This window comes from Sciurus carolinensis, chromosome 4 (assembly GCF_902686445.1).
Source record: "Sciurus carolinensis chromosome 4, mSciCar1.2, whole genome shotgun sequence".
NCBI classification, from domain to species: Eukaryota; Metazoa; Chordata; class Mammalia; order Rodentia; family Sciuridae; genus Sciurus; species Sciurus carolinensis.
Window position 1 is genome coordinate 64104656 of NC_062216.1, and position 24977 is coordinate 64129632.

At 41.5% G+C, this 24977-nt stretch overlaps 1 protein-coding gene across 14 annotated transcripts in view; it reads left to right on the forward strand.

The window, feature by feature from the left end:
• The window catches only part of Mical3 (microtubule associated monooxygenase, calponin and LIM domain containing 3), a 194980-nt gene that overhangs the window by 127432 nt on the left and 42571 nt on the right, over positions 1 to 24977 (forward strand). For 12 of the 14 annotated variants that reach the window (XR_007108323.1, XM_047549504.1, XM_047549510.1 and 9 more), the window contains 2 exons: positions 17205 to 17400; positions 24341 to 24591. Coding sequence is in view for 13 of the 14 variants with exons in the window: in XM_047549504.1 (XP_047405460.1) it covers positions 17205 to 17400; positions 24341 to 24591 (447 nt within the window). In the remaining variant the exon portion in view is untranslated. Of the gene's footprint in view, positions 1 to 17204; positions 17401 to 20751; positions 21263 to 24340; positions 24592 to 24977 lie in introns of those variants that run through there. The other 2 variants (XM_047549517.1, XM_047549505.1) reach the window with 2 other exon arrangements.

Here is a 24977-nt window from a genome sequence, read left to right on the forward strand (position 1 = left end):
CAAGTTAAACCCTCAGTGTCTGAACATGTCTGGGTTTCCTCTCTGGACAACATGCCAAGCTATTGGCTTGGCCTGGCAGTCCCCAGTCCTTGTAGCTTACCCTTCCATTGGTCAGGGTATCTTATGTCATATTGGCAACAAAGATGAGGATCCACAAGCTCAGTGCTCTCTCTTCTTAATGTACCAATCAAGCCACAATCAGAGAATTTGTTGGGTTGGTTGACTTTTCTCCTAGGAGATTAGAAATAATTTGATGATACCTTCTAAGCCAGTTTCTCAAGCTCAGCACTGTTGACATTTGGGGTTGGATAGTTCTTTGCTACAGAGGACTGTCCTGAACATTATGGTATATTTAGTAGTATTCCTGGCCTCAGGTCAGTACTATCCCCCTTCCTAAGTGATAACTAAAATGTCTCCAGATGCCAAATGATCTCTGAGGGAAAAATCACCCAGTTGAGAACCACCAATCTAGACAGAAATCAAAAAAAGAAAAGATATTACATTGACATGCAATTATATTGTTCTTAGTTGGAAATCAGGAAAGAGAATAATAAAAACAGATTAAATAATGATGTTGCAGTCTTGAAATAGTGGACTTGAAATTGTATTGTCTACCCCTATTTTAATTGTGAGCATATACTTTCCAATGTGCACATGCTTACTCACAGGTAGGTACCCCTATACAAATATTGTGAGTCTGTGCTGTGGGACACATGTATACAAAACACTTTAGAAGGCAGGGTTAAAAAATAGGAATAGAATCCAGTGTTCTTTTCCTGTACCCCAGTAGATTATCCCTGCACTTGTAGGGTGTGTTCAGTCCTTCAGTGGTGACCACATCTGTAGAGAATTGATCTGGATCTAAATGAAACAAGTATAGATCTTGAAAACAGAAAATATTAATTTGAGCTTCAGTTTTGCTGCCTATTATCCTTGCCATCTTTGGTCGTAGAACCTTTTGAGCTTCAGTTTACCTATCTATAAAGATATAAAATTGCCAGTTGATCTCTCTACTTGGTAAGGTTGTTGTAAAGAACAAGTTAAACTAAAATGTATGCAACTTGTTTATTTAGAAGCATGACAGGAATATTAGATAGATTATTAATGATAAGGATTCCAGAAAATGGTGAAATACTTGGACCGAGAGAGTGAATTAGGCTTGTTTCTACTGCCTGTCTGATGGTTTCCCCTCATAGGTCTGTGCATTCTGTGGAGTTAGGCAGGATGGCCCAGGGGGCTTCATTCCTAACCAACAAAGATTTGGGGAGACAGATCAGTTAAGGAAGGTTGGGTTCTCTTTAATCTGCAACAGAGTGGGCCAAGAAGAGTTGATCCACTTGCAAGCCAGCTCTTTTGAAGCATTGATAAATCACTCCAAGGGCTTGGCTAAATGTGGCATTGCTTTTCTTTAGCCTCCATGTATGGGATATAAAGTCACCTACCAATTGCATGACACTGTGGGGTCTTTTCACTATTGTAATGAAAGCTTAAACAATCTTAGATAGGGTTTACCGTAAGCTAAATTTTCCTAACCCAAAAGTCCAAGATCTGCATAGGAGCTTGTTAGCTTTCTCTTAGAGTAAGGGTTACACATGATCCTGGGGCCTGTCTGGATCTACGCTGGCTTGATCCACAACCCCTTCCCCGCAAAGCCTGGTGTGACTTTATAGCCTATTTGCAGAAGAGGGAGCCTGATTTTTTCTTTTGGATGGGTGCTTGATAGAAGCAGCTACCCAGCTGCATTTTGCATCATCATTCATGGGAAAGGGTCCTCTTAAGCCCAAGTCAGGGAACTTTTGGTCCACCAGCCTGTTATTAGTTGTCTTCTTGTTCAGAACCTGTCTGTCTCAAGAGACTAGCAAACAGTTCACTTCCAGGTCAGTCTCAGTGACCTTCTAACAGATGAAAACAGAAGTCTTATAGACATGAGTAACAGGTAGTAATTGTGGGCATTACTGGAATGATTTTATTTCCTTTCCAAAAATGTATCTAGCCAACCAAGGGAATGAATGCCTTGTATGAGTTGTTGTGTATTTGTTTGTTGTTGTTGTTGTTGTTATCTTTAAAAGGAAAAAGAAAGGCATCAGAACCTATTCAGAGAGCCTTTTATTGGGATATGGGTTTGTCCCCATTGATCCCAAGATGTTGAAGATTGTTTTCCTGGATCAGAGACCAAGCCTGCTCTGGGTCTGTGTAGCTGGCCTCATGTGGGCTTTTGTGGAGCCATATGATCTGAAACTTTCTTCTTTTCCTTGGCCAGATACAGTAACGTTTACCAAAAAGACACCTTGAGGAAAAACTGTAATAATGACAGGAAAAAATAATCTAACATTAAAAAAGAAATGAACTTAACAGGAAGAGTCTCATGAGATCATGCAAATTGAAAGCCAAGCATTGCAAACTCCTTTACCCTCTAGCTGCAACCCAGAGTTGAGAAGGAGCTGTGCCCTCAATATTCTTGAGAAATTGCATTCCAGTCTGCAGCATCCCCATTCCCAGGTTTTTCCTGATACAGTACTGATTTACTCCCTAATGGATTTTCTCCTCCATTTAACTAAGAATTTCCCAATTTTCTGGTAATTAAATATTTCCAAAGCAACCGAGCTTCCCCTGGAGTCAATGAGATCTACTTTTTTTAGTGACCCCATATAAAAAGTTACTCCAAATGAAAAATGTTTCATGTGTAGGGGTGAAACAGAGCTCCTGAATTTCTTCATACTAAGAATAAAAACTACACCCTTTCCCAACCAAGTTCCCCTGACCTGTTCTCTGGCTAAGCATAGCCTAGCTAAATGTGCACACTTGACTTTTGTTTCTCTATATTGTAAGAATTTCTGTGGGATCAGCAGAGAAGCAATCTAGCTGCTTCTCCCCAGTTTGATCCAATTGCATAAAATTCATTTTTCCTTTTTCCATCAACTACCTTATTTTCTACACAGGCAGGCAGCCATATCCAGCCACCCAGGATCCAGACAGGTTTCCTGGGCTGGCTGTCAATAACAGGGGCAGTTAAAAATAACATCCTGGGCGAGAGGGTGTATTTCCATGGTAGAGTGCTTGCCTAGCATGCATGAGGCCCTGGGTTCCTTTTCCAGCAACAATTTTTTTAAAAAGTAATAATTCCAACCTCCCATCGTTGAGTGGAAGGAGTACTAACTTAGGGTTTAGTCGTGGCTCTGCCTCATTTGCACCTTTCAATCTGTTAATTAACATCACCAAGGCTCAGAACTTTCAATGTCATACAGGTTGAATATCCCTAATCCAAAATCCAATATCTGAAACTTTTTGAGCAACTCCATGGCTTCGCAAGTGAAAAATTCTGTACATTTTGTGTACAAAAATTATTAAAAATATTGCATAAAATTACCTTCAAGTTATGTTCAGAAGGCATATACAAAGCTTAAGTGAATTTTGTGTTTATACTTGTCCCATCCCTAAGATATGGCATATATACATATATATACAAATTTTCCAAAATCCAAAAAAATCTTAAATCCAAAATACTTCTGGTCCCAAAAATTTGTATAATAATAATAATAGTAATTTACAGGAAGGTTGTGACAATTCAGTGTCCATTATAGGTGGCATACATATCATGGTGCTTGACACAGGTAGTTTCTCAGTAATGGTGCTTACTCTTTGCCCACTTAACAAGAAACACTTGTCACATGATCTTGGAAATAGTCTGTGAACAGACTCCCTACCAATATGAAGCCACAGAAGTCTGTTGGGGGAAGATGTGCAAAAATCACCTTGCCATGGCAGTGTCTTGAAAACTTCTGTTTCACATGCAACTTCAGTGCTTGCAAAGTGTTTGGTGCCCTTTTAGAGTGAAAAAAAATATATGAACCCAGTCAAGCAACAGGTAAGGCAAATAGCCTGGGGCAAAAGAGGAGAAATGCCAGATTGGTTGTACCAGGTATCCTATAATAAGCAAAAAATGTTCCATGGGGCCAGGGCGTGTTTTTTTGTTTTGTTTTGTTCTTTCTTTTTTTGTGGTAGGTACCCAGGGGTGCTTTTCTACTGCATAACCCCCAAGCCCTTTATATATATATATATATTTTTTTTTTTATTGTACACAAATGGGATACATGTTGTTTCTCTGTTTGTACATGGAGTAAAGGCGTACCATTTGTGTAATCATAAATTTACATAGGGTAATGTTGTTTGATTCATTCTGTTATTTTTTCCCTTCCCTCCACCCCTCCCACCCCTCTTTTCCCTCTATACAGTCCTTCTTTCCTCCATTCTTGCCCCTCTCCCTAAGCCTATCTCTAACCCTAACACTAACCCCTCCCACCCCCATTTTGTGTCATCATCCACTTATCAGCGAGATCATTCGTGCTTTGGTTTTTTGAGATTGGCTTATCTCACTTAGCATGATATTCTCCAATTTCAGCCATTTGCCTGCAAATTCCATAATTTTATCATTCTTTATGGCTGAGTAATATTCCATTGTATATATATACCACAGTTTCTTTATCCATTCATCAATTGAAGGACATCTAGGTTGGTTCCACAATCTGGCTATTGTGAATTGAGCAGCTATGAACATTGATGTGGCTGTATCTCTGTAGTATGCTGATTTTAAGTCCTTTGGGTATAGGCCAAGGAGTGGGATAGCTGGGTCAAATGGTGGTTCCATTCCAAGCTTTCTGAGCAATCTCCATACTGCTTTCCAGAGTGGCTGCACTAATTTGCAGCCCCATCAGCAATGTATGAGTGTACCTTTCTCCCCACATCCTCGCCAACACCTGTTGTTGCTTGTATTCTTGATAATCGCCATTCTAATTGGGGTGAGATGGAATCTTAGGGTGGTTTTGATTTGCATTTCTCTTATTACTAGAGATGTTGAACATTTTTCCATATGTTTGTTGATTGCTTGTAGATCTTCTGTGACGTGTCCGTTCATTTCCTTAGCCCATTTGTCGATTGGGTTATTTGCATTGTTGGTGTAGAGTTTTTTGAGTTCTTTATAGATCCTGGAGATTAGTGCTCTATCTGAAGTATGATTGGCAAAGATTTTCTCCCACTCTGTAGGCTCTTTCTTCGCATTGCTGATAGTTTCCTTTGCTGAGAGAAAGCTTTTTAGTTTGAGTCTATCCCAGTTATTGATTCTTGCTTTTATTTCTTGTGCTATGGGAGTCCTGTTGAGGAGGTCTGGTCCTAAGCTGACATGTTGAAGATCTGGACCTACTTTTTCTTCTATAATCTGCAGGGTCTCTGGTCTGATTCCGAGGTCCTTAATCCATTTTGAGTTGAGTTTTGTGCATGGTGAGAGATACGGGTTTAGTTTCATTCTGTTGCATATGGATTTCCAATTCTCCCAGCACCATTTGTTGAAGAGGCTATCTTTTCTCCATTGCATATTTTTGGCCCCTTTGTCTAGTATGAGAAAATTGTATTTATTTGGGTTTGTGTCCGTGTCCTCTATTCTGTACCATTGATCCACCTTTCTATTTTGGTACCAATACCATGCCGTTATTGTTACTATTGCTTTATAGTAGAGTTGAAGATCTGGTATTGCGATGCCCCCTGCTTCGCTCTTTCTCCTAAGGATTGCTTTAGCTATTCTGGGTTTCTTATTCTTCCAGATGAATTTCATAATTGCTTGCTCTATTTCTGTAAGGTACATCATTGGGATTTTCATTGGAATTGCATTGAATCTGTATAGCACTTTTGGTAGTATGGCCATTTTGAGAATATTAATTCTACCTATCCAAGAACATGGGAGATCTTTCCATCTTCTAAGGTTTTCTTTAATTTCTTTCTTTAGTGTTCTGTAGTTCTCATTTTAGAGGTCTTTCACCTCTTTTGTGAGATTGATTCCCAAGTATTTTATTTTTTTCGAGGCTATTGTGAATGGGGTAGTTTTCCTAATTATTCTTTCCAAAGATTCATCACTTATGTATAAAAATGCCTTAGATTTATGTGCATTGATCTTATATCCCGCTACTTTACTGAATTCACTTATGAGTTCTAAAAGTTTTCTGGTGGAATTTCCTGGTTCCTCTATATATACAATCATATCATCAGCAAATAGGGATAGTTTGAGTTCTTCTTTGCCTATTCGTATCCCTTTAATTTCTTTGGTCTATCTAATTGCTCTGGCTAGAGTTTCAAGGACAATATTAAATAGAAGTGGTGAAAGAGGGCATCCCTGCTTTGTTCCAGTTTTTAGGGGGAACGCTTTCAGTTTTTCACCATTTAGAATGATATTAGCCATGGGCTTAGCGTCGATGGCCTTTACAATGTTAAGGAATGTTCCCACTATCCCTATTTTTTCTAGTGTTTTGAGCATGAAGGGGTACTGTATTTTATCAAATGCTTTTTCTGCATCTATTGAAATAATCATGTGATTCTTGACTTTAAGTCTATTGATATGGTGAATGACATTTATTGATTTCCTGATGTTGAACCAACCTTGCATCCCTGGGATGAAACCCACTTGATCATGGTGCACTATCTTTTAATATATTTTTGTATGCGATTTGCTAAAATTTGTTGAGAATTTTTGCATCAATGTTCATTAAGGATATTGGTCTGAAATTTTCTTTCCTCGATGTGTCTCTGTCTGGTTTAGGTATCAGGGTAATATTGGCTTCATAGAATGAGTTTGGGAGGGTTCCCTCCTCTTCTATTTTATGGAATACTTTGAGAAGTATTGGAATGAGCTCTTCTTTAAAGGTTTTGTAGAACTCGACTGAGAACCCATCTGGTCCTGGACTTTTGTTTGTTGGTAGGCTTTTGATGACTTCTTCTATTTCATTACTTGAAATTGGTCTATTTAAATTGTGTATGTCCTCCTCGTTTAGTTTAGGCAATTCATATGTCTCTAGAAACCTGTTGATGTCTTCGAAATTTTCTATTTTGTTGGAGTATAGATTTTCAAAGTAACTTCTAATTATGTTTTGTATTTCAGTCGTGTCTGTTGTGATATTTTCTTGTTCATTCCGAATTTTAGTGATTTGGGTTTTCTCTCGTCTTCTCTTTGTTAGTGTGGCTAAAGGTTTATCAATTTTGTTTATTTTTTCAAAGAGCCAACTATTTATTTTGTCAATTTTTTGTATTGTTTCTTTTGTTTTAATTTCGTTGATTTCAGCTCTGAGTTTGACTATTTCCTGTCTTCTACTACTTTTGGTGTTGGTCTGTTCTTTTTCTAGGGCTTTCAGCTGTAGTGTTAAGTCGTTTATTTGTTGATTTTTACTTCTTTTATTGAATGTGCTCCATGAAATAAATTTTCCTCTAAGTACTGCTTTCATAGTGTCCCAGAGATTTTGATATGATGTTTCTTTGTTCTCATTTACCTCTAAGAATTTTTTAATTTCCTTCCTAATATCTTCTGTTACCCATTCATCATATAATAGCATATTGTTTAATCTCCAGGTATTGGAGTAGTTTCTGTTTTTTACTCTTTCATTTATTTCTAACTTCAATCCATTATGATCTGATAGAATACAAGGTAGTGTCTTTATCTTCTTGTATTTGCTAACATTAGCTTTGTGGCATAATATGTGGTCTGTTTTAGAGAAGGATCCATGTGCTGCTGAGAAGAAAGTGTATTCGCTCTTGGTTGGATGGTATATTCTATAAATGTCCATTAAGTCTAAATTATTGATTGTGTTATTGAAATCTATGGTTTCTTTGTTCAATTTTTGTTTGGAAGATCTGTCCAGTGGTGAGAGAGGCGTGTTAAAATCGCCTAGTATTATTGTGTTATGGTTTATTTGGTTTCTAAAATTGAGAAGGATTTGTTTGACATACATGGATGAGCCACTGTTTGGGACATAGATGTTTATGATTGTTATATCTTGCTGATTTATGCTTTCCTTAAGCAGTATGAAATGTCCTTCTTTATCCCTTCTGACTAACTTTGGCTTGAAATCCACATTATCTGAAATGAGGATGGATACCCCAGCTTTTTTGCTGAGTCCATGTGCATGGTATGTTTTTCCCCATCCTTTCACCTTTAGTCTATGGGTATCTCTTTCTATGAGGCGAGTCTCTTGCAGGCAACATATTGTTGGATCTTTCTTTTTTATTCAGTCTGCCAATCTATGTCTTTTGATTGATGAGTTCAGGCCATTAACATTCAGGGTTATTATTGAGATATGATTTGTATTCCCGGTCATTTGATTCATTTATTTTATTTTATTTATTTATTTTTTAACACGACTTGGTTCCTCCTTTATTGATAATTCCCTTAGGATAATTCCTCCCTTTGCTGATTTTCTTCTTTGTTTTTCATCTCTTCCTCATGGAATATTTTGCTGAGAATGTTCTGTAATGCTGGCTTTCTTTTTGTAAATTCTTTTAGCTTTTGTTTATCGTGGAAAGATTTTATTTCATTGTCAAATTTGAAGGTAAGTTTTGCTGGGTATAAGATTCTTAGTTGGCATCCATTTTCTTTCAGGGCTTGAAAAATGTTGTTCCAGGCCCTTCTAGCTTTTAGGGTCTGGATTGAAAAATCTGCTGATATCCGTATTGGTTTCCCCCTGAATGTAATTTGGTTCTTTTCTCTCACAGCCTTTAAAATTCTGTCTTTATTTTGTATGTTCGATATTTTCATTATAATGTTCCTTGGTGTGGGTCTGTTGTAATTTTGTGTATTTGAAGTCTTATAAGCCTCTTGAACTTGATTTTCCATTTCATTCTTCAGATTTGGAAAATTTTCTGATATTATTTCATTGAATAGATTGTTCATTCCTTTGGTTTGTTTCTCTGAGCCTTCCTCAATCCCAATAATTCTTAAATTTGGCCTTTTCATGATATCCCATAGTTCTTGGAGATTCTGTTCATGATTTCTTACCATCTTCTCTGTTTGGTCAACTTTGTTTTCAAGGTTAAATATTTTTTCTTCAATATCTGAGGTTTTGTCTTCCAGGTGTTCTATCCTATTGGTTGTGCTTTCTATGGAGTTCTTAATTTGGTTTATTGTTTCCTTCATTTCAAGGATTTCTGTTTGGTTTTTTTTCAATATCTCTAACTCTTTATTGAAATGGTCTTTTGCTTCCTGTATTTGCTCTTTTAACTGTCGATTGGTGCGACCATTCAATGCCTGCATTTGCTCTTTCATCTCATCATTCAATGCCTGCATTTGCTCTTTCATCTCATCATTTGCTTCCCTGATCATTTTAATTATGTACATTCTGAACTCCCTTTCTGTCATTTCTTCTGCCATGCTGTCATTGGAATTTATTGATGTAACATCTAGATTTGTGTGGGGCATTTTCTTCACTTGTTTTCTCATCTTGTTCAGGTATCAGTGGACTGCTGAGATATTGCAGATTTCCTCTATTGACTTACAATGTCCCTGAAGATTTCTAGTATATCCCCTCTTAGCCTTCAGTAGCCTGAAGTCTTGGAGGAAGTTGATAATGCGGTGCTCCACAAGGAAGCTGCTTCTCTAGGGGTGGTGGCCTTCAGGTGGGGTATATTCCCTGCTAGTGGACAGAGGTGCCTCCACTTGTTGACCAATGGTCATCCAAAGGGGAACTAGGCTGTGGGCTGAGGCAAGGCCTGTTTGTGCTTGTGTCTCTGGTTTTATCGTCCTTGTGGGAAAACCTCACCCGGCGGGGAAGACTCACCCGGTGTGGAGGTCTCACTGGTCAGTTCCCCTCCTAGAGGTTCCCCTCAATCCACAACTACCGCCTGGGCTGGGCAGACTTCCTCTGCAATGTTCCCAGGGGCCCGGACCTACCTCCTGGGCCTAGGAGCCTCGCCCTTCGCAGACGAGTTTCCTTAGACTGCCCCTTCTCAGAGAAGCTACCCGCAGTCCTGGAACCTTTGTTCTGCCTCTCAGCTTGTCTCTGTGTGGCTCTTCCACCAAGAAGTCATGTAGGACCTGGGACCCTGCTCTGCACCTAATCGCCTGGCTATGCGGCCCCTCCTCTGAGCCGCCACCTGGAGCCCCATATAGTCGCTCCGAATCCTAGCTACCCGCCACATGCCTCTTCCTCCGGGCAGCCACCCGGTGTTCCGGTGCAGTCTCTAGGAGTCCAAGCAACTCACTGCTCACCCCCTGCTCCCGACAGCCGCCCGTATCCCTGGTGCAGCCACTCCGAGTCCAAGTTACCCGCCACACTCCTCCTCCTCCTCCGGGCAGCCCCCTGGGTGTTCAGTAGCGGTCGCTCTGAGTCCAAGCAACCCGCTGCATGCCTCCTCCTCCGGGCAGCCGCCCGAAGCTCTGGTGCGGCGGCTCTGAGACCAAGCGACCTGCCGCGCTCCTCCTCCTCCTCCGGGCAGCCCCCCGGTGTTCAGGAGCGGTCACTCTGAATCCAAACAACTCGCCCTGCGCCTCCTCCTCTGGGCAGCCACCCCCCCCTCGTGTTCAGGAGCAGTCGCTCTGAGTCCAAACAGCTTGCCGTGCAGCTCCTCCTCTGGGAAGCCGCCCAGAGCCCAAGTGGTTGCTCCGAGTCCAAGCGCTGTGCTGAGCAGCCTCCTCTCCAATGTTCCCAGTTGTCCGAGTTCCTATATTTTTTATTTTGAGACAAGGTCTCACTAAGTTGCAGAGCCTGGCCTTGAACTTGTGATCCTCCTCACCCAGCCTCCCAAGTAACTGGCATTATAGGCACCTGACTTTGCAAGGCCTTTTAACTACTCCCAGTAAATCTTTCCCCCTGAGTTGAGTTCTAATCTGGGAGTGATCACCTATTGCTAAAATCAGGCTAAAGCCCTCCTTCCACAGATTCCAGGTAATACTGTCCAGCTTGACTCAAAGTGATGAAGTTCCCAAGGCATAATGACCTGTTCCATTATTTTAGGTTTGTATGTCAAGATGGCCCCCAAGTTGAATAGTGTTTACCCTGTACACTTTTCAGACAGTTGAATAAGAACCATAGGAACTTTAGCCCAAAGCACAATAGAGGAGTGAACTGATTTCCAAGTTGATTTTTTACTATATTGTGACCAACACAGCTCAAGTCTTAACACATTCCAAAAGGAAACAGCCCAGGAGCCAGGTTTTATCCATAGTAGGAAAATGTCTCTGGACCACATGGTAATTTTGTCCTAGACTGACCACATGCACTTCAAATGGTTTCATCCATCTGTCTCAGTATATGAGGAAACATGGAAGAATGTAGACATGGTATCATTTCTAATTCAATCAGGGAGAAAGCAAAATTGAAGCATAAATTTCCCACTCCACTTGCAGTCTTGCAGTGCTTAGTGCTCTGGGTAAAGAAAGGAACCCTAATTGCTCAGGCAATTTTGTGAATGTTTCTGAGGGCAGTGAGTCAGGGAATATAAAAGTCACTGACAAATTAAGTCTGAGTCTTATAATTTAGATTTATGTTCCCAGCTCGGTGATTGGGAGTTTTCATCTTCCTTATAGCATCTCCCCCTGAGACTTTGTAGTGCAGACATGGTGTGGCATGGGGGAAGCCATCTGAAACGATGAGCCAATCTTTCTTAAAAGTTACAACAAAATTATCAGTAACTTTTTATGGTGATTTTGTTGTTGTTTTTATTATTGTTGTTTTAATGCTGGAGATTGAACCAAAGACCTCATACTTGATAAGCACATGTTCTACTACTGAGCTCACCCTCCAACCTTTCCAATAACTTGATAAAACAAATAGAAAAGTTCTTAAGAAACAATCTGTATTAGAAAGTGGCATGTGGGTCCTCTTCAAGAAAACTTCAAATCAAATTGCAGTGCCATTTCTTCTTGGAACATGGCCCCAGTTAACGCTTTTGACCTACCCAAGATGTGGCTTAGTCGTAGAATGCTTGCCTAGTCTGCATAAAGCCATGGAATTGATCCTAAGCAGTGGGGCCGGGGCACACTAGGTCATTAGTCTCTTAGCAGGTAGGAACCCCATATTCTCTTAGTACACAGTGTCCCCTAAGGCAAAGATCTTGTCTGTTTGTCACTGGTGTGCCTGAGAACCTGGCACACTGCCTGACTGGAAAGAGGAATTCAGTTTGTTGGATCAATGGTAGGATGAATGGATCCCTGCAGCCATCCTACTGACAGATAGGGGAAACACAATGAAAATCAATCTCAGGCCTTTCCTAAGGCCTTATCAGATTCAGATTTCATTCAAGCTTTCCCAAGCTGAAAAATTGATCTCATTGAAGATAGGAAGGGGAGAGGAGATAAGAGAGAAGTCAGGTAATGGGTACCACAGTACAATGAGATAGGAGGAATTAGCTTGGATTATGCAGCACCTTATGGCCACTGTAATGTACAACAATGTATTATAATATTCTAAATAATTGGGAGAGTCCAAAAGTTCCCAGCACGCAGAATTGATGAATGTTTGAGGAAATGGAAATGCTAATTAATAATTACATTGTTTACATACATTAAATTATCATGCTATAGCCCATAAACATATACAGCTATTATGTGTTGATTAAAGATTTTTAACTTAAAAAAAAAAAAAAAGAAGGAATGGGAAAACAAACCAGAAATGAATTGAGGGTAGGGGAGATAAACCCATAAGTTTACTGATCTCACATGTGATTCCCACAGTTGCCTGAATCCCCAAAGCATGCTCAGCAGCTGATCCCCCCTAGCATTGAGGGTAGGATGGAGGAGAAAAGCTGCCAGCTGAGGGACTGGGCAGACACCACTGCTCAAGTGTCATATGTGTTCCTCCATTCTCTCCAGGAATCAGATACAACTAAAGGCTCCTGGCAGCTCTTACACATCAGCTGAGAGGAGGTTGTCCTGTTAGGAAAAATATTTCTTTCAGGATGATATATGGAGCTCATGCAGGCAGTGACTTTTCCAAAACAGAGCCTCAGGTCAGGCCCAGAGCCTTTTTCCTATTTAGGATAAGGCCCAGATCCTAGGAGCTATTTCCTTTTGGTATGTGTGAGGCTGTAATTGGCCTCACAGTCTTGGAAATTCTTCCAAACTGTCATCCCACTTTTAGCTGGAAAGTCCCTAAGCATTGCTATTGCACTGAGGCACGTGAAGTGGAGGGGCTGGGTGCGTCTTGGCCATTCCTAGTCTGACTTGGCTGGTTAGGCTTTGACTTTCTCTACCAGCTTCTGTCATTGTTTTTTTTTTGTTTTGTTTTTTTTTTTTTTGTTAGAAACAGGGTCTTGCTGGGTTGCTCAGGCTGCTCTTAAACTCCTGGGCTCAAGCGATCCTCTTGCATCAGCCTCTTGAATAGCTGGGTGTGAACCACTGTGCCCCAAATACCAGTGATTTTTTTTTTTTTTTTTTTTTAACCTGCTCTCCTGCAGTCTCTTCTCCTAGGCCCTTCCATTAGTTGATGGCAGAGGGGGACCTGGGAGGGATGTTGTGTTTGTCACAGTGTTATGCCACCCCTTAGTCCTCCCCCACTATTATGTCTTTTGCTCTCTCAGTCTGTCCTCACCATCTGGCTAATGTGGCAACCCCTTGCAAAGGACAGAGAATCATGAATGTTGAGCTCATTGATTTTTTTTTTTTTTTTTTTACATATCCCCATGGCACTTTGAGGTTATGGCTAAGAATATTAAGCATATTTGGCAGTTGGTAAGTTTCGAATACTTGCCAAGTATCCTTTAAGTTCCACCTTCCCTTTGGAAAAACAACCCAGCCCTCAGGGGACTCCCTGCCAAGGCATTCCCTTGTTGCTGAAAATCTGGTTTAAGCTTGAGCTCTGCATGGATGTGGCTGGATGTGCCTGGTAGGACAGGCACAGCAGAAGTGGCTCCACTTCCACCTTAATTTTTACAAAAACTCCACAGTGAATCACTTAAAGTTTCTATGACCCAGAACATCCTTTCCCCAGAGGCCTGATGTGTGAATGATCTGAATAGTTCTGAGTGCTTCTGGTTTCTTTTTTGTTTGTTGTAGCCAAGCTCAGAATTAGATCAGCATTTCCCTTCTGAGCCTAGACTCTGGGTTTGTACTGCCAAGTTCTGATGCTTGATGATCCATTTGTCTGTGGAGCTTATAGCCTCTCCAGAGAAATAATACCAGGAGGAAGGCAGAATGTCTGTAGTTCCAGATGCCAGATTCTCTGCACCAGTTCACTTCACAAAGTTCTACATTCTTCATATCAAAAAACATGGTAAGCAGGCAGATGATAGTGAAGCCTCCCAAGGGGGCACACAGACTCAGACTCACTATGGAAATGTACCTTCTTTTTCTTTTTGTGTTATAGTCAAGAGAGAGCAAGGTCATCTCCAAATTATTGCTTTCCTCCTCAGATTCAACTCTTGGTTCCTTTGCTCAGTAGCTACGGGAACTTAGGCAGCTTATTTAATGTCTCTGAATTTCAGTTACCTACTTTGCAAAATAATGATGCCTACTTGTCACAGATTTTTTTTAAATCTGTTAACTGCATATCCTCTAAACGCCTTCCTTGAGGGTCCAGGATGGGGGGTAGTGCTAAATTGCCCTTCTGTGTATTCCCATGGTATACCATATGCATGCATTAGTCATAGCACTTGATACTTTATGCTGAAATGCTGCCTACAGGACTCTCTTAGGAATAGCCTATGGCTCTTTAGAAAGAGAGTGTTTTCAACTGCTGTGTATCCCAAGGTCTTAGTAGAATTTCTGGCTGTGTGTCTCATCCATTAAAAACAGACTTTCTTTCTGGAGTATCTTTCTTGGATGAGTGTTAGTTGTTTGTTTTCCCTGAAGTGATAGTTCTCATTCTGTTTTTCTTTTCCATCCAGGAAAAACAAAAACAAAAAAACAAATACTGAATTTTATTTTATATTTGTGGAGTTTTGGGAAAGCTTATACTTGGGTGCTTGTTTCACATTTATTTCCCTTTCTATTTCAGAGCAGTTGTCCGAAATATGATTGGAAGGAGAAAATCAAATGGTAGTGTAGTCCAGGAATCCTCAGCTTTCTTATCTTTATTATGTAGGGGCTGTGGATTTTGATGAGAAAAGAGAAGACTGATGTGGGAATGATGAACCTATGCAGAAGGTGCCAACAGATTTTGCTTTTCAGTGAAGATTTTCTAGTAAACTTGAAAGAAGCTGTTTGGTGGAAGATCCCAGTAATTCTAGAAGATGCACTGAGACGATCCTGTGCCTCTCTAGATTCATGGAAATGTGCTTTCTAATGCATTTGTAAAAGGAATTCAAAATACTGTACACAAAACAAGTGTCAGGCCTCCAGAACATTTTATGTACAATCTGTCATAACACAAAAATTACTAAACCAATATTCCCACTCCTTTCCTTTAGTCAAAACTTCACATGATAAACCACCTGTCACTCAAAATGGTGTTATTTGGGTAACCCAGCATTATCTCTTAGTGTTCAGAATGTCACAGAAACTAGGGGCCTGCCCTGGCCAGATGACAAGGCTATTCAGGACCCATTCACCCCTACATTCCTGCCTCTTCTCCTCCACCTCATGTCTACCCCTCCTTGAAGGTCTAGTAAATCCTAAATGCAAATGCTGTTACTTGCATATGCCATAGTTTATGCTGCCTCTTCCCATCTTTTCTTTGTTATGTGACTCTCTGTAATCCAGAACAGATGGATTCCACATACGTATGTAGAAATACGTGGTAAAAATGTTACCAGACATCAGATGTATTGCTTACCTTATGCTAGACTTAAATAGCAGAAGAAGGTAACTGAAATGTCTGTGGCACAGACTCAAATACATACATCCCAAACATGTATATATGTTTATAAGTTCATTCACTATTCATAATAACCCTGGAAGGTGGGCATTCTCTTCATTTGTAGGCCTGGATATGAGCTCTGAATAGTTATATAATTTTTCTAAGATCCTTCAGCCAGTTGCTGATGGAATCCAGAGGTCTAAACTGGATTTGTACCTACATACGTATTTGTGTGCAACATCACTTTGCAGTGAACACACCACAGAATAAATGGTTAGCCTCCTCTGACCAAAACTGAGACAGTAAGGAGTATCAAAAAGGAACAATGAGGGCTGGGGTTGTGGCTTAGTGTAGAGTGCTTGCCTAGCATGTGTGAGGCACTGGTTCAGTTCTCAGCACCGCATGTATATGAATCAATAAATGAATAGTCCATCAACAAGTATAAAAAAATTTTAAAAAGGAATAATGAGCCAAGCACAGTAGTGCATGCTATAATCCCAGCAGCTCAGGAAGTTGAGGCAGAAGGATCGCAAGTTCGAAGCTAGCCCCAGCAACAGAGCAAACCCCTAAGCAACCTAGTGAAACCCTGTCTCAAAATAAAAACAATAAAGGACTGGGGATGTGGCTTAGTGGTTAAGCACCCCTGGGTTCAATCCCTGGTCCCCCCCACAAAAAAAAAAAAAGAAGAAGAAGAAATAATGATGGCAATAGAGGTGACAAGAAACATTCTAGATTAAGGGAGACTAAAAAAACATAGAAGCCAAACCCAACATTTTAGTTCAAAAAAATCCATGAGTCAAAAGTGGTACTCAAACATATACTAAAGAATGACAGTGGAGTTAGAATGACAGAATTATGAAAATCACCTTTTTGCGACCCCAGTATACTAACTGACTCAGGAAAAGATCAACTGACTTTCAGACCACTAGATGGAAGAATGCTAGAGCAGGGTACTCATATAGTTTCTGAGTATCACCCCACACATGAGTGATATTTACAGAGAGGAAAGTGTGCCTTTGTGTTGGAGAGATGATGAGTACCACTTTATCCATATGGTAAAGCTGAATAACCATGGCAGAGGGGCACAACATCACCAATGTGGTATTCTTGTTCTATACATTGTTTACCATGAATCTGACCATGGGAGACAGACAAATTCACAACATGAGAAGGTCTGCAAAACAGCTTGCCCAGGTACCTTGAAGTCAGCCAAAAAGTGCATGAACCTTGACTAGATCCCAGATCATCCCAGTAGTTGCCTGGGTCTGTTGGAAGGACTCACCTTCTCTGTGAAAACTGCTTTAGAGTCATTTAGCTCCTGGCAGTGAGAACAGCTACCCCAAGGTGTAGCCCTCTTCCCCTTCACCCCACCCAGTCACTGTCACCAATTACATTGTCTCTTGTCTGGATATAGGCAAAGGTTCAGGGTGATGCAGAGTAGATGTGGACATACAATCTGTTTCTCCTACTTAGGGCAGTTCTGCCACTCTCCTGCCAGCATCCTTTCTGAACCTTGGCTTTCAGTCCACCCTACGTTCTGACGTCACATGAGGGCTGTCCATCCTCTCATGAAAATGCATGGTGGCTGCTTTGGACACCTAGATGTTGAGTTCAGTGCCCGTATTATGTCATCAGGACTTTGCTTCTTTGCTTACCTTGCAGGTTCCAGTGTGAATGGCCTGGAGGAGCCCAGCATTGCCAAGAGGCTGAGGGGCACCCCTGAGAGAATCGAGCTGGAGAACTACCACCGGTCTGTGAAACGGGCAGAGGAACTGGAGGAGGTACCTGAGGAAACACAAGCTGAGCACAACCTGAGCAGTGTACTGGACAAGGGCACCGAAGAGGATGTTGCCAGCAGGTCAGCCTGTGCCTGTGGCTTGCCCAACTACCCCGGGGCAGTGATCTCACCACATCCTTCAGAGGAATATTCCACCTTGTTGGGGAGGGCACCATAGGCACTGTATAGACTCCGTGGGTTGGAATCTTGACTCTTGGCTTTCTAGCTGTGGAACCCTAGACAAGTAGTCCCTATATGCCTCAGTTTCCTCATCTGCAAAGTGAAACTAATATTAGTGCCTTCCTCACAGAATTGGTAAAAGGATTTAAAGGGGGAGATAGGTATAAAGTGTTTAAAACAGTACTTGGCACATGTAAGTACTTGTGGGTTATTTAGCATGGTGCTTATCATGTGCATTTGGTCATCCTCATGAGATCCTGTGATATAGACAAGAGCATTTTTTGTCACCTTATAGATAAGGAAATTGATGGTAACTAAGAGTAGAGCTAAGATTCCAGTTTAGGTTTTCTGGGTTCATTGCCAGGATTCCTCCTATTTTCCCTGCTTCCCTGTGATCCATCCTCCCCTGCTCCATCTAGGTTCTTATTTCTAAATCAACATCAGTAGTTACTATTATTATTAATATATTACCTTGTAGGTCTCTGCACAATGCGGGTGTCTCTCACTAGATAGGGCAGGGCCCATAAGAATCACATTTGTAAGATTTACTTCACATTTCATGTCCTTAGCACTTTATTAATCATTGAAAAGGTAACAGAAAAGAGATAAGTCATACTGTGTTGCCCTTGAATGGTTGTTTAGAGTCAGGCAGTTCCATGGAAGTCGGTAGCACCAGAGTTGGATTAGGAGGTGACTCAGTCCCAAGTTCACTGCAAAGTCTTAAGGAAGCCACCCTCTCCTGTGGGTAAAGAGAGGGGCAGAAACCTCGCATGCCAGAGACCGCATGCAAGCGTCTTATGCTTAACCCATCCCTGTGTTTAAATCTGTTTGATCCCTTTGGGTGCTGTGCATACTCCTTCCCCCACAGGAGTCCCTGCATCTGTCGCATCTTCCCCAGGTGTCACCGGAGAAGGATGGGTGCTGAGAGAGAACAGAAGATAAAAAAGAAGAGGCAAAATTAACATAGGCCAGATTATCCTGTGGAACTTCTGGGTCAGAGCCCTAACTGCAGCCCCAGATGTGGAGACTTCTGGTTGACCTTTGAGAACATTTGAATCAGACATTACGTACTTGTTATCTAGCTATGATGAAAGGATGTGTGGAGTTAAGGAAAGCAGTGCATTTTTTTAAGGCCTTAGAATATTTCTTGGAAGATGTTCATTGGGCAGAGCTGTGTTCAGCTGTATCCAGACCTGCTACAGACATGCAGAACCACTACTTGGGCTGACTCTACAGACAGCCTTTTTATGCATTTCAGGGGCAACTTGTCTCTTGGTACCAACAGTTCTGATGCTATCACTAATTGCACATCATTGTCACATAGCTCTGCCTCTCATCCAGAGACAAACCCATGGGAACATATCTCACCCTCCTGTGCTTACAGAAGGGAGATCCACATACTACTTGATGTTGCCTGCTTCGCAGTGAGGAAGTGAGATCCCTTCATCTAAGTACATTGATGAACCCTTAAGCAGAGTTGATGACTTTTCCTTGAGTCAGATGTAAAATCAGTCAGCATCTCTACAGTGCAACAAATGCCCCCATCTAGTTTAAACTCAAATTAAAAAAAAAAAAAAGAAAGAAAAGAAAAGGCAAAGGCTGGGGAAGTGGTTCAACAGTAGCGTACTTGCCTAGAGCATCTGCAAGGCCCTAGATTTAATCCCCAGCACTACAAAAAGAAAAAGGAAAAAAATTTTAAAAACAGCCTTGTAGAAAAAAGAAAAAAATAAAAATAATAATAAATTAGCATCAGCTGCTGCACAAAATGAAGAAAGTTCTCTCAGAGAAAGGCCCAGAGAAAGTGGCTATAGATTTTGTCTTCCCCAGGGAAAAGCAGAAAGATGCAGGAAATGGGCCATGTATTATTTTCATCGTACAACACCAAACATGGAATGAGGTGAGCTTTCATCTCTTAGCCCTTCTTGAAGACATGTTAGACCTGAAGATTAGAAATGACTTAGTTTGAAGGAATTATCCTTTCCAACCCAGGAACACACTTTTCACAGGTTCAGAGAACTCAACTCAGGCATCTGCTCAGAACATGGCTGAAATATCAGGATCAAACAGACCTAGACTTGAAGCCAAATTCTACCACTTACTGGTTGTGGGCAAGTTACTTAGCCTTTCTCTGCCTTAGTTTCCTTAACAGCAAAGGATGTTGTCTCATAGGCTATTATGAAGATTAAATCAGATAAAGCAGTGAACAAAATGCCATTGGCCATTACATCCAAAGTCAGCAATTGCTGTCTATTTTTTACCTTGTGGGTCCATTCACAGTGCATATGTCCTCTTTAGTTGGGGCAGGGCCAGGGATTCTTGTATTGGTTTTCTTAAACAGACAAGCTAAATGCTCGCCCTGCCCTAGAGCACTGGTGACTTTCCATACGTCGTAACCACCCAGAGGACTTGCTAAAGCACACGTTGCTGGAATGAGTACTGATTCTGAGTCAAGGAAAAACCCAAGAATTTTCATTTTTAAATAGTTTCCAGGGGATACTACTCTGCGATTTGCAAATTGCCATATGATAAATACCTGGGACATTTGGAGAAATAATAATTTCAAGGTCCTCCTATTCAAGTGTCAGTCAGGAATGTCTGTTTCTAACAGGCATCCTAGGTGAGTCTTAAAATCAGATTTATGGTTTAGTTCACACCAGTGACCCAAGTCCTAAACCTTGTCACAAACTGAACCCAGGGCTAATCAGCTTCCTGACCCTTCCTTGGAGACAAGATGGGAGCCTATCTTCTGGAGAAGAGTCTAGAAATGGCACATGTATTTTTCTGTATAGCACGACCAGGTGACCAAAGAGGAGGGAGTTCCAGCTGTTTGATTTTAGTATCATTCCCTCATTGCCTGCCTCAGAGAATTTGCCCTGGGCAAGGAAGATGACTCATGCTATATCCACCTGCTGGCAACTTTAGTATTTACAGATCTGTGGTTCTAAAGAACAATCAGTTAGTACTGGAACAGACAGGTGGGCTTTGGGATGGAGCAGCCAACATCACAGACTTCTCAAAGATATCAGCAGTCCACTCCAAATGGTTCAACCTTCCATCAAAATAAAACCACAAAGAAAAGCCACTCCTACAAGGTTGACCATAAATAAATGGGAATTCTTGCCCCTCCCCCATATCTCTCTCTCTCTCTCTCTCTCTCTCTCTCTCTCTCTCTCTCTCTCACTCAATTTTTGCACCTTTATCTCTCTCCCTCCCTCTCGCCCTTCCTTCCTCCCTCCCTCTCCCCATTTTCAGCACAGGTAGTAACATGAGCCACTGCTGAGCAGGATGCTAGGTCGAGCACACATCAGATTTCCACCATGTGATGATCACTGGGCAACATATATCTTCTCTAGACATTTGCTTCAGATGCCTTACTGAGTGTTCACATAGTTGTCAGGGTGAGTGTGCACTAAGAGTGTGTTTGAGCCAGAGAGCATATTGCAGAGTCTCTCATTAGGAGAAGCTCAACTTAAAGAGAAAAAATGGTGATGTACGTTTCTCTCTGAAAACCACCCTGGAGCTTTGGGTGGTCCCCATGCAGAGTCTGCCCCATGCATGATGGAGCCTGCTTTAGTTGCCATCCTTGCCTTTTCAAGGAAAATACAGGCCACCAGAAAACTGGATCATGATTCACTGCCTGGGCTTGCCACCCTGAGAGCTGCCAGTACGGAAGTATTATTGAGTTCTTAGAGAACCACCCAAAAGGACACAACATGGTGTGTGGTGTGGAGGATGCTGGAAATCCTGACTCCTCTTCACACCCACCTCCTTAGGCTGCACTTTCATCATTTTTAAATATGGGGGAAATATAGCCATATGTGATGGTGCATGCCTATTCATGCCAGTGACTTGGGAGGCTCAGGAAGGATTTTAAGTTCAAGGCCAGCCTGGGCAACTTAGCAAGACCCTGTCTCAAAATAGAAGATAAAAATGAATGGTAATGTAGCTCAGTGGTAGAGCACTCCTAGGTTCAATCCTCAGTACCAAAAAGAAAAACTGAAAAAATACAAGATGAGTATCCCTCATCTGAAACACTGAGGACCAGAAGCGTTTCAGATTTCCAAGTTTTTCTCTTTTGGAATATTGGCATAGACTTTATCAGTTGTGCAGTTCTAATCTAAAACTCCGAAATCTAAAACTCTCCAAAAGCCAAAACTTTTTGAACATCATGTCAAGTGCTCAAGTTTTAGCTTTTGAATTTTTGAGTTAGGGGACATTTAGCCTGTAATAGTAGCTGTGCCCTAGAGTAGCTATTTAGCTAAGTGAGCAAATATGAAGGAAGTTGCCTTTTAAAAAAAAAAAAAAGAAAAGAAAGAAAATTAACAATGATTTTTTTTTTTTAACTAACAAAAAACAAAATTAAAAAATTAACAAGGAAGTGCCACATGCTACATGGCCATCCTCGGGGCTCAGTTGACCTTCAGCATTACTGTCCTTCACCATTACTGTTGTCCTTGGATCTTTCCTTCCTGACACAGCAAAACCTTGCTTAGCTCAGTTAAGTTGAGCAGACCTTGTCTTTTTACAATCCATGTGTTTATCAGTTTTGTTTCCTCCAGCCAGACCCCTCAATTTCTCAAAGGGAAACTACCTGAAGGAAACTTAGGGAAAGTGCTTCAAGATGTGTAATTAAATATAAATTGTCTCAGAAAGAATCTTTTCTGGATATTCTTTTAATTGAAAAGGTCAGCTTGTTTTGGCCAGGCTTTGCCAAGGGAGCTCCCAAAGTATCTCTAACAGTTCTGAAATTAGGGGAAACCTGCCTTGACCTTTCTGCTTGTGATCCCTGAGCATTCCACCTATCTTGCCTCTGCTAGGCCCTGTGATAAGTACTCTAGGAAGCAGAGCAGCCCTGTCCCTGCTCTGAGAGGTAGGGCAGTTCTGGCGGAGAAACAGACCTTAAGTGGCCACACAGGACACCATATTGTTACAGGACAAAATTGGATACCAGCTTTGAGGGAAAGGTAATCTTGATAACTAGATTTTCTGACCCACATCTTTCCTAAGAGGCTGTATCCTGAGAACACACCAGTTTTCCCCAGAAGGAGGTAGATGTTAGTTGTCTGTATTACTTTTTTTTTTTTCCATTGGTTTAAGGATCCTTTCCACTGCAAAAGTTTCCAAGCTGTAGTCCAAGGGGGTCCACCTCACTACAGATACCTCCTTCCTTTCCTCCAATTTCAACAGCCCAGGTCCAGAGAGATTCAGGAGTTGGGGTCGGCCAGAGAATATAAAATGAGCCTTGAGGTGCTGTATTTACATTGTGAATCTTGCGTGAGATTAGGGGCCTGGCCAGCCCCAGAGACTGCTCTTAGGTCCTGTGAAAAAGATGGCATGGAAAGAAGCAATTGGCAGATCCTTTCAGATTTTCTCTGTCCATTACATGGAGAGGGAGTCTGGTTTGCCTCTTTGAGATATCCAGGAACAAATAGCAAAAAGCCTCTTGGAAGTGGGCTAAGCGTGCAACTTGTGAAGAAAGGCAAAGGTTGAATTTTTTGTTCTCTTTCATACTCCGTGCCTTACTTACTACGCTCCCACGATCATTGAGCTGTCGTAAAACCAGCCAGAGTGGCACTAATACTATAAGTGGGGTCTCATTGTCATCATCACAAGGGATTTATTCATTGCCTGCATTATGCACAGTGCAGCCATTTCATGACACAGCTTGGGGCGAGGACAAGGCTGTCCTAAGTCTCCTTCTCCCAGGAAGCTGCAGCACCATTCTTTCCAGCCCACTTAGTACTGGGGCACCCTTAAACAAGCCCCTGATTATACTCAGTCACAAGGAAGGGACAGGGTGGCCTTCCCTCTGCCCACTAAAGATTTAAGATGAGCACAGAAGCCTCCTTATCCTTATTTATCTTTGAAAGGTATGTAATGATATATGCTGGGTTATATTCATTAATAAGAAAGCAAACCAATGAAAACAGAAGAGGTGGAGCAAACAATATATTTAGTCAGCTTTTTGTTGCTGAGACCAAAATATGTGACAAGAACAATTTAGAAGAGGAAAATTTTATTTTGGCTCATGGTTTCAAAGGATTCAGTCCATGGTTGGCTCCAAGGCAGAAACATCGTGATGGAAGGGTATAGCGGCCAGGAAGTAGTCTAGAGAGGAAGAAGGGACCAGGAACAGTCCCAAAGCCATACCTCCAGTAATCTACTTCCTCCACCTATAACCCCCTGCCTACTGTTTACACCCAGTAGTCCATTCAATTATTAATTCATCAAATGGATTGATCCACCTAATAAGGTTAGAACCCCCATGATCCAATAATTTCTTAAAAGCCCCTCTCTGAACCTTGCTATATCAGACCATGCTTTTAATACATGAGCTTTTGGGGGGACATTCCAGATCTAAATAATAATAATAATAATACAGTATCAGTAAAGGAAATACTGAAAAATAATCAAAACCCAGAGGTCAAGCTTTACATGATTCAAATTCTTATGTTTGTGCACTCTTTGATTTGGAGCAGTTACTTGGGAATAAACCCAGGGTGCTATACCAGTGAGCTACATCCTTATCCTTTTTTGATTTTTTGAGGCAGGCTTGCCTCCAACTTGCTACCCTCCTGGTTAGACTCCCAGGTACCTGGGATTACAGGCATGGGCCTCCAATTATGGCACTGAATCTTCCCTTCTCAGTTTGTTTTCGTTCCCTCACTTGGTTGGATTTTTTTAAAATTATTATTTTTAATTGTAGATGATCTTTTATTTATTTATTTCTGTGTGGTGCTGAGGATTGAACCCAGTGCCTCACACAAGCTAGGCAGCACTCTACCACTGAGCCCCAGCCCCAGCCATCCCTCACTTGGTTTGTGTGGTTACTTCTTCACAGCAGTTCTGAGTCGGAGATGGAGGAAGAAGAGGAGGAGGACGAGGAGGAGGACCAGCTGCCCACCTCTGACCTGGGTGGTGTTCCTTGGAAAGAGGCTGTAAGGATCCATGCTCTTCTGAAAGGGAGGAGTGAGGAAGAGTTAGAGGCCTCCAAGAGCTTTGGGCCTAGGGAGGAGGAAGAAGAGGAGGAGGAGGAATATGAAGAAGAAGAGGAGGAAGAATATGACGAAGAGGAGGAAGAGTCCAGTGAAGGTCAGAAAAAAACTTTTTTCCTAGCCCTGACCCCATCCCCTGAAACAATCTGTCCCATGTGTGAGAGTGATAGATTTCAGTGACTAGAGTCACACAGATACCTCCCACAGAGCCTCAAAATGTTCCCTCCTGCTGCACTCTGACTTTTGATACAGGGTCAGAGGAAGGACACCACATCTGACAGATAGGCCACTGTGGCAATAACGTCCCTGATGCAGATTTAAATTTTTAATTGGAAACAGAAAACATGGGCCAATCCAAAGATTTTGCCCTGTTACTCATTCTTGTCTCCTTCTCATTTTCTGTTTTTTCCTCTCCCTTTAGTTTCAGTTAAAGTCATTGATTTTAATAATACAAGGGAATTAAGCTTTCTAGAGGAATTCTTA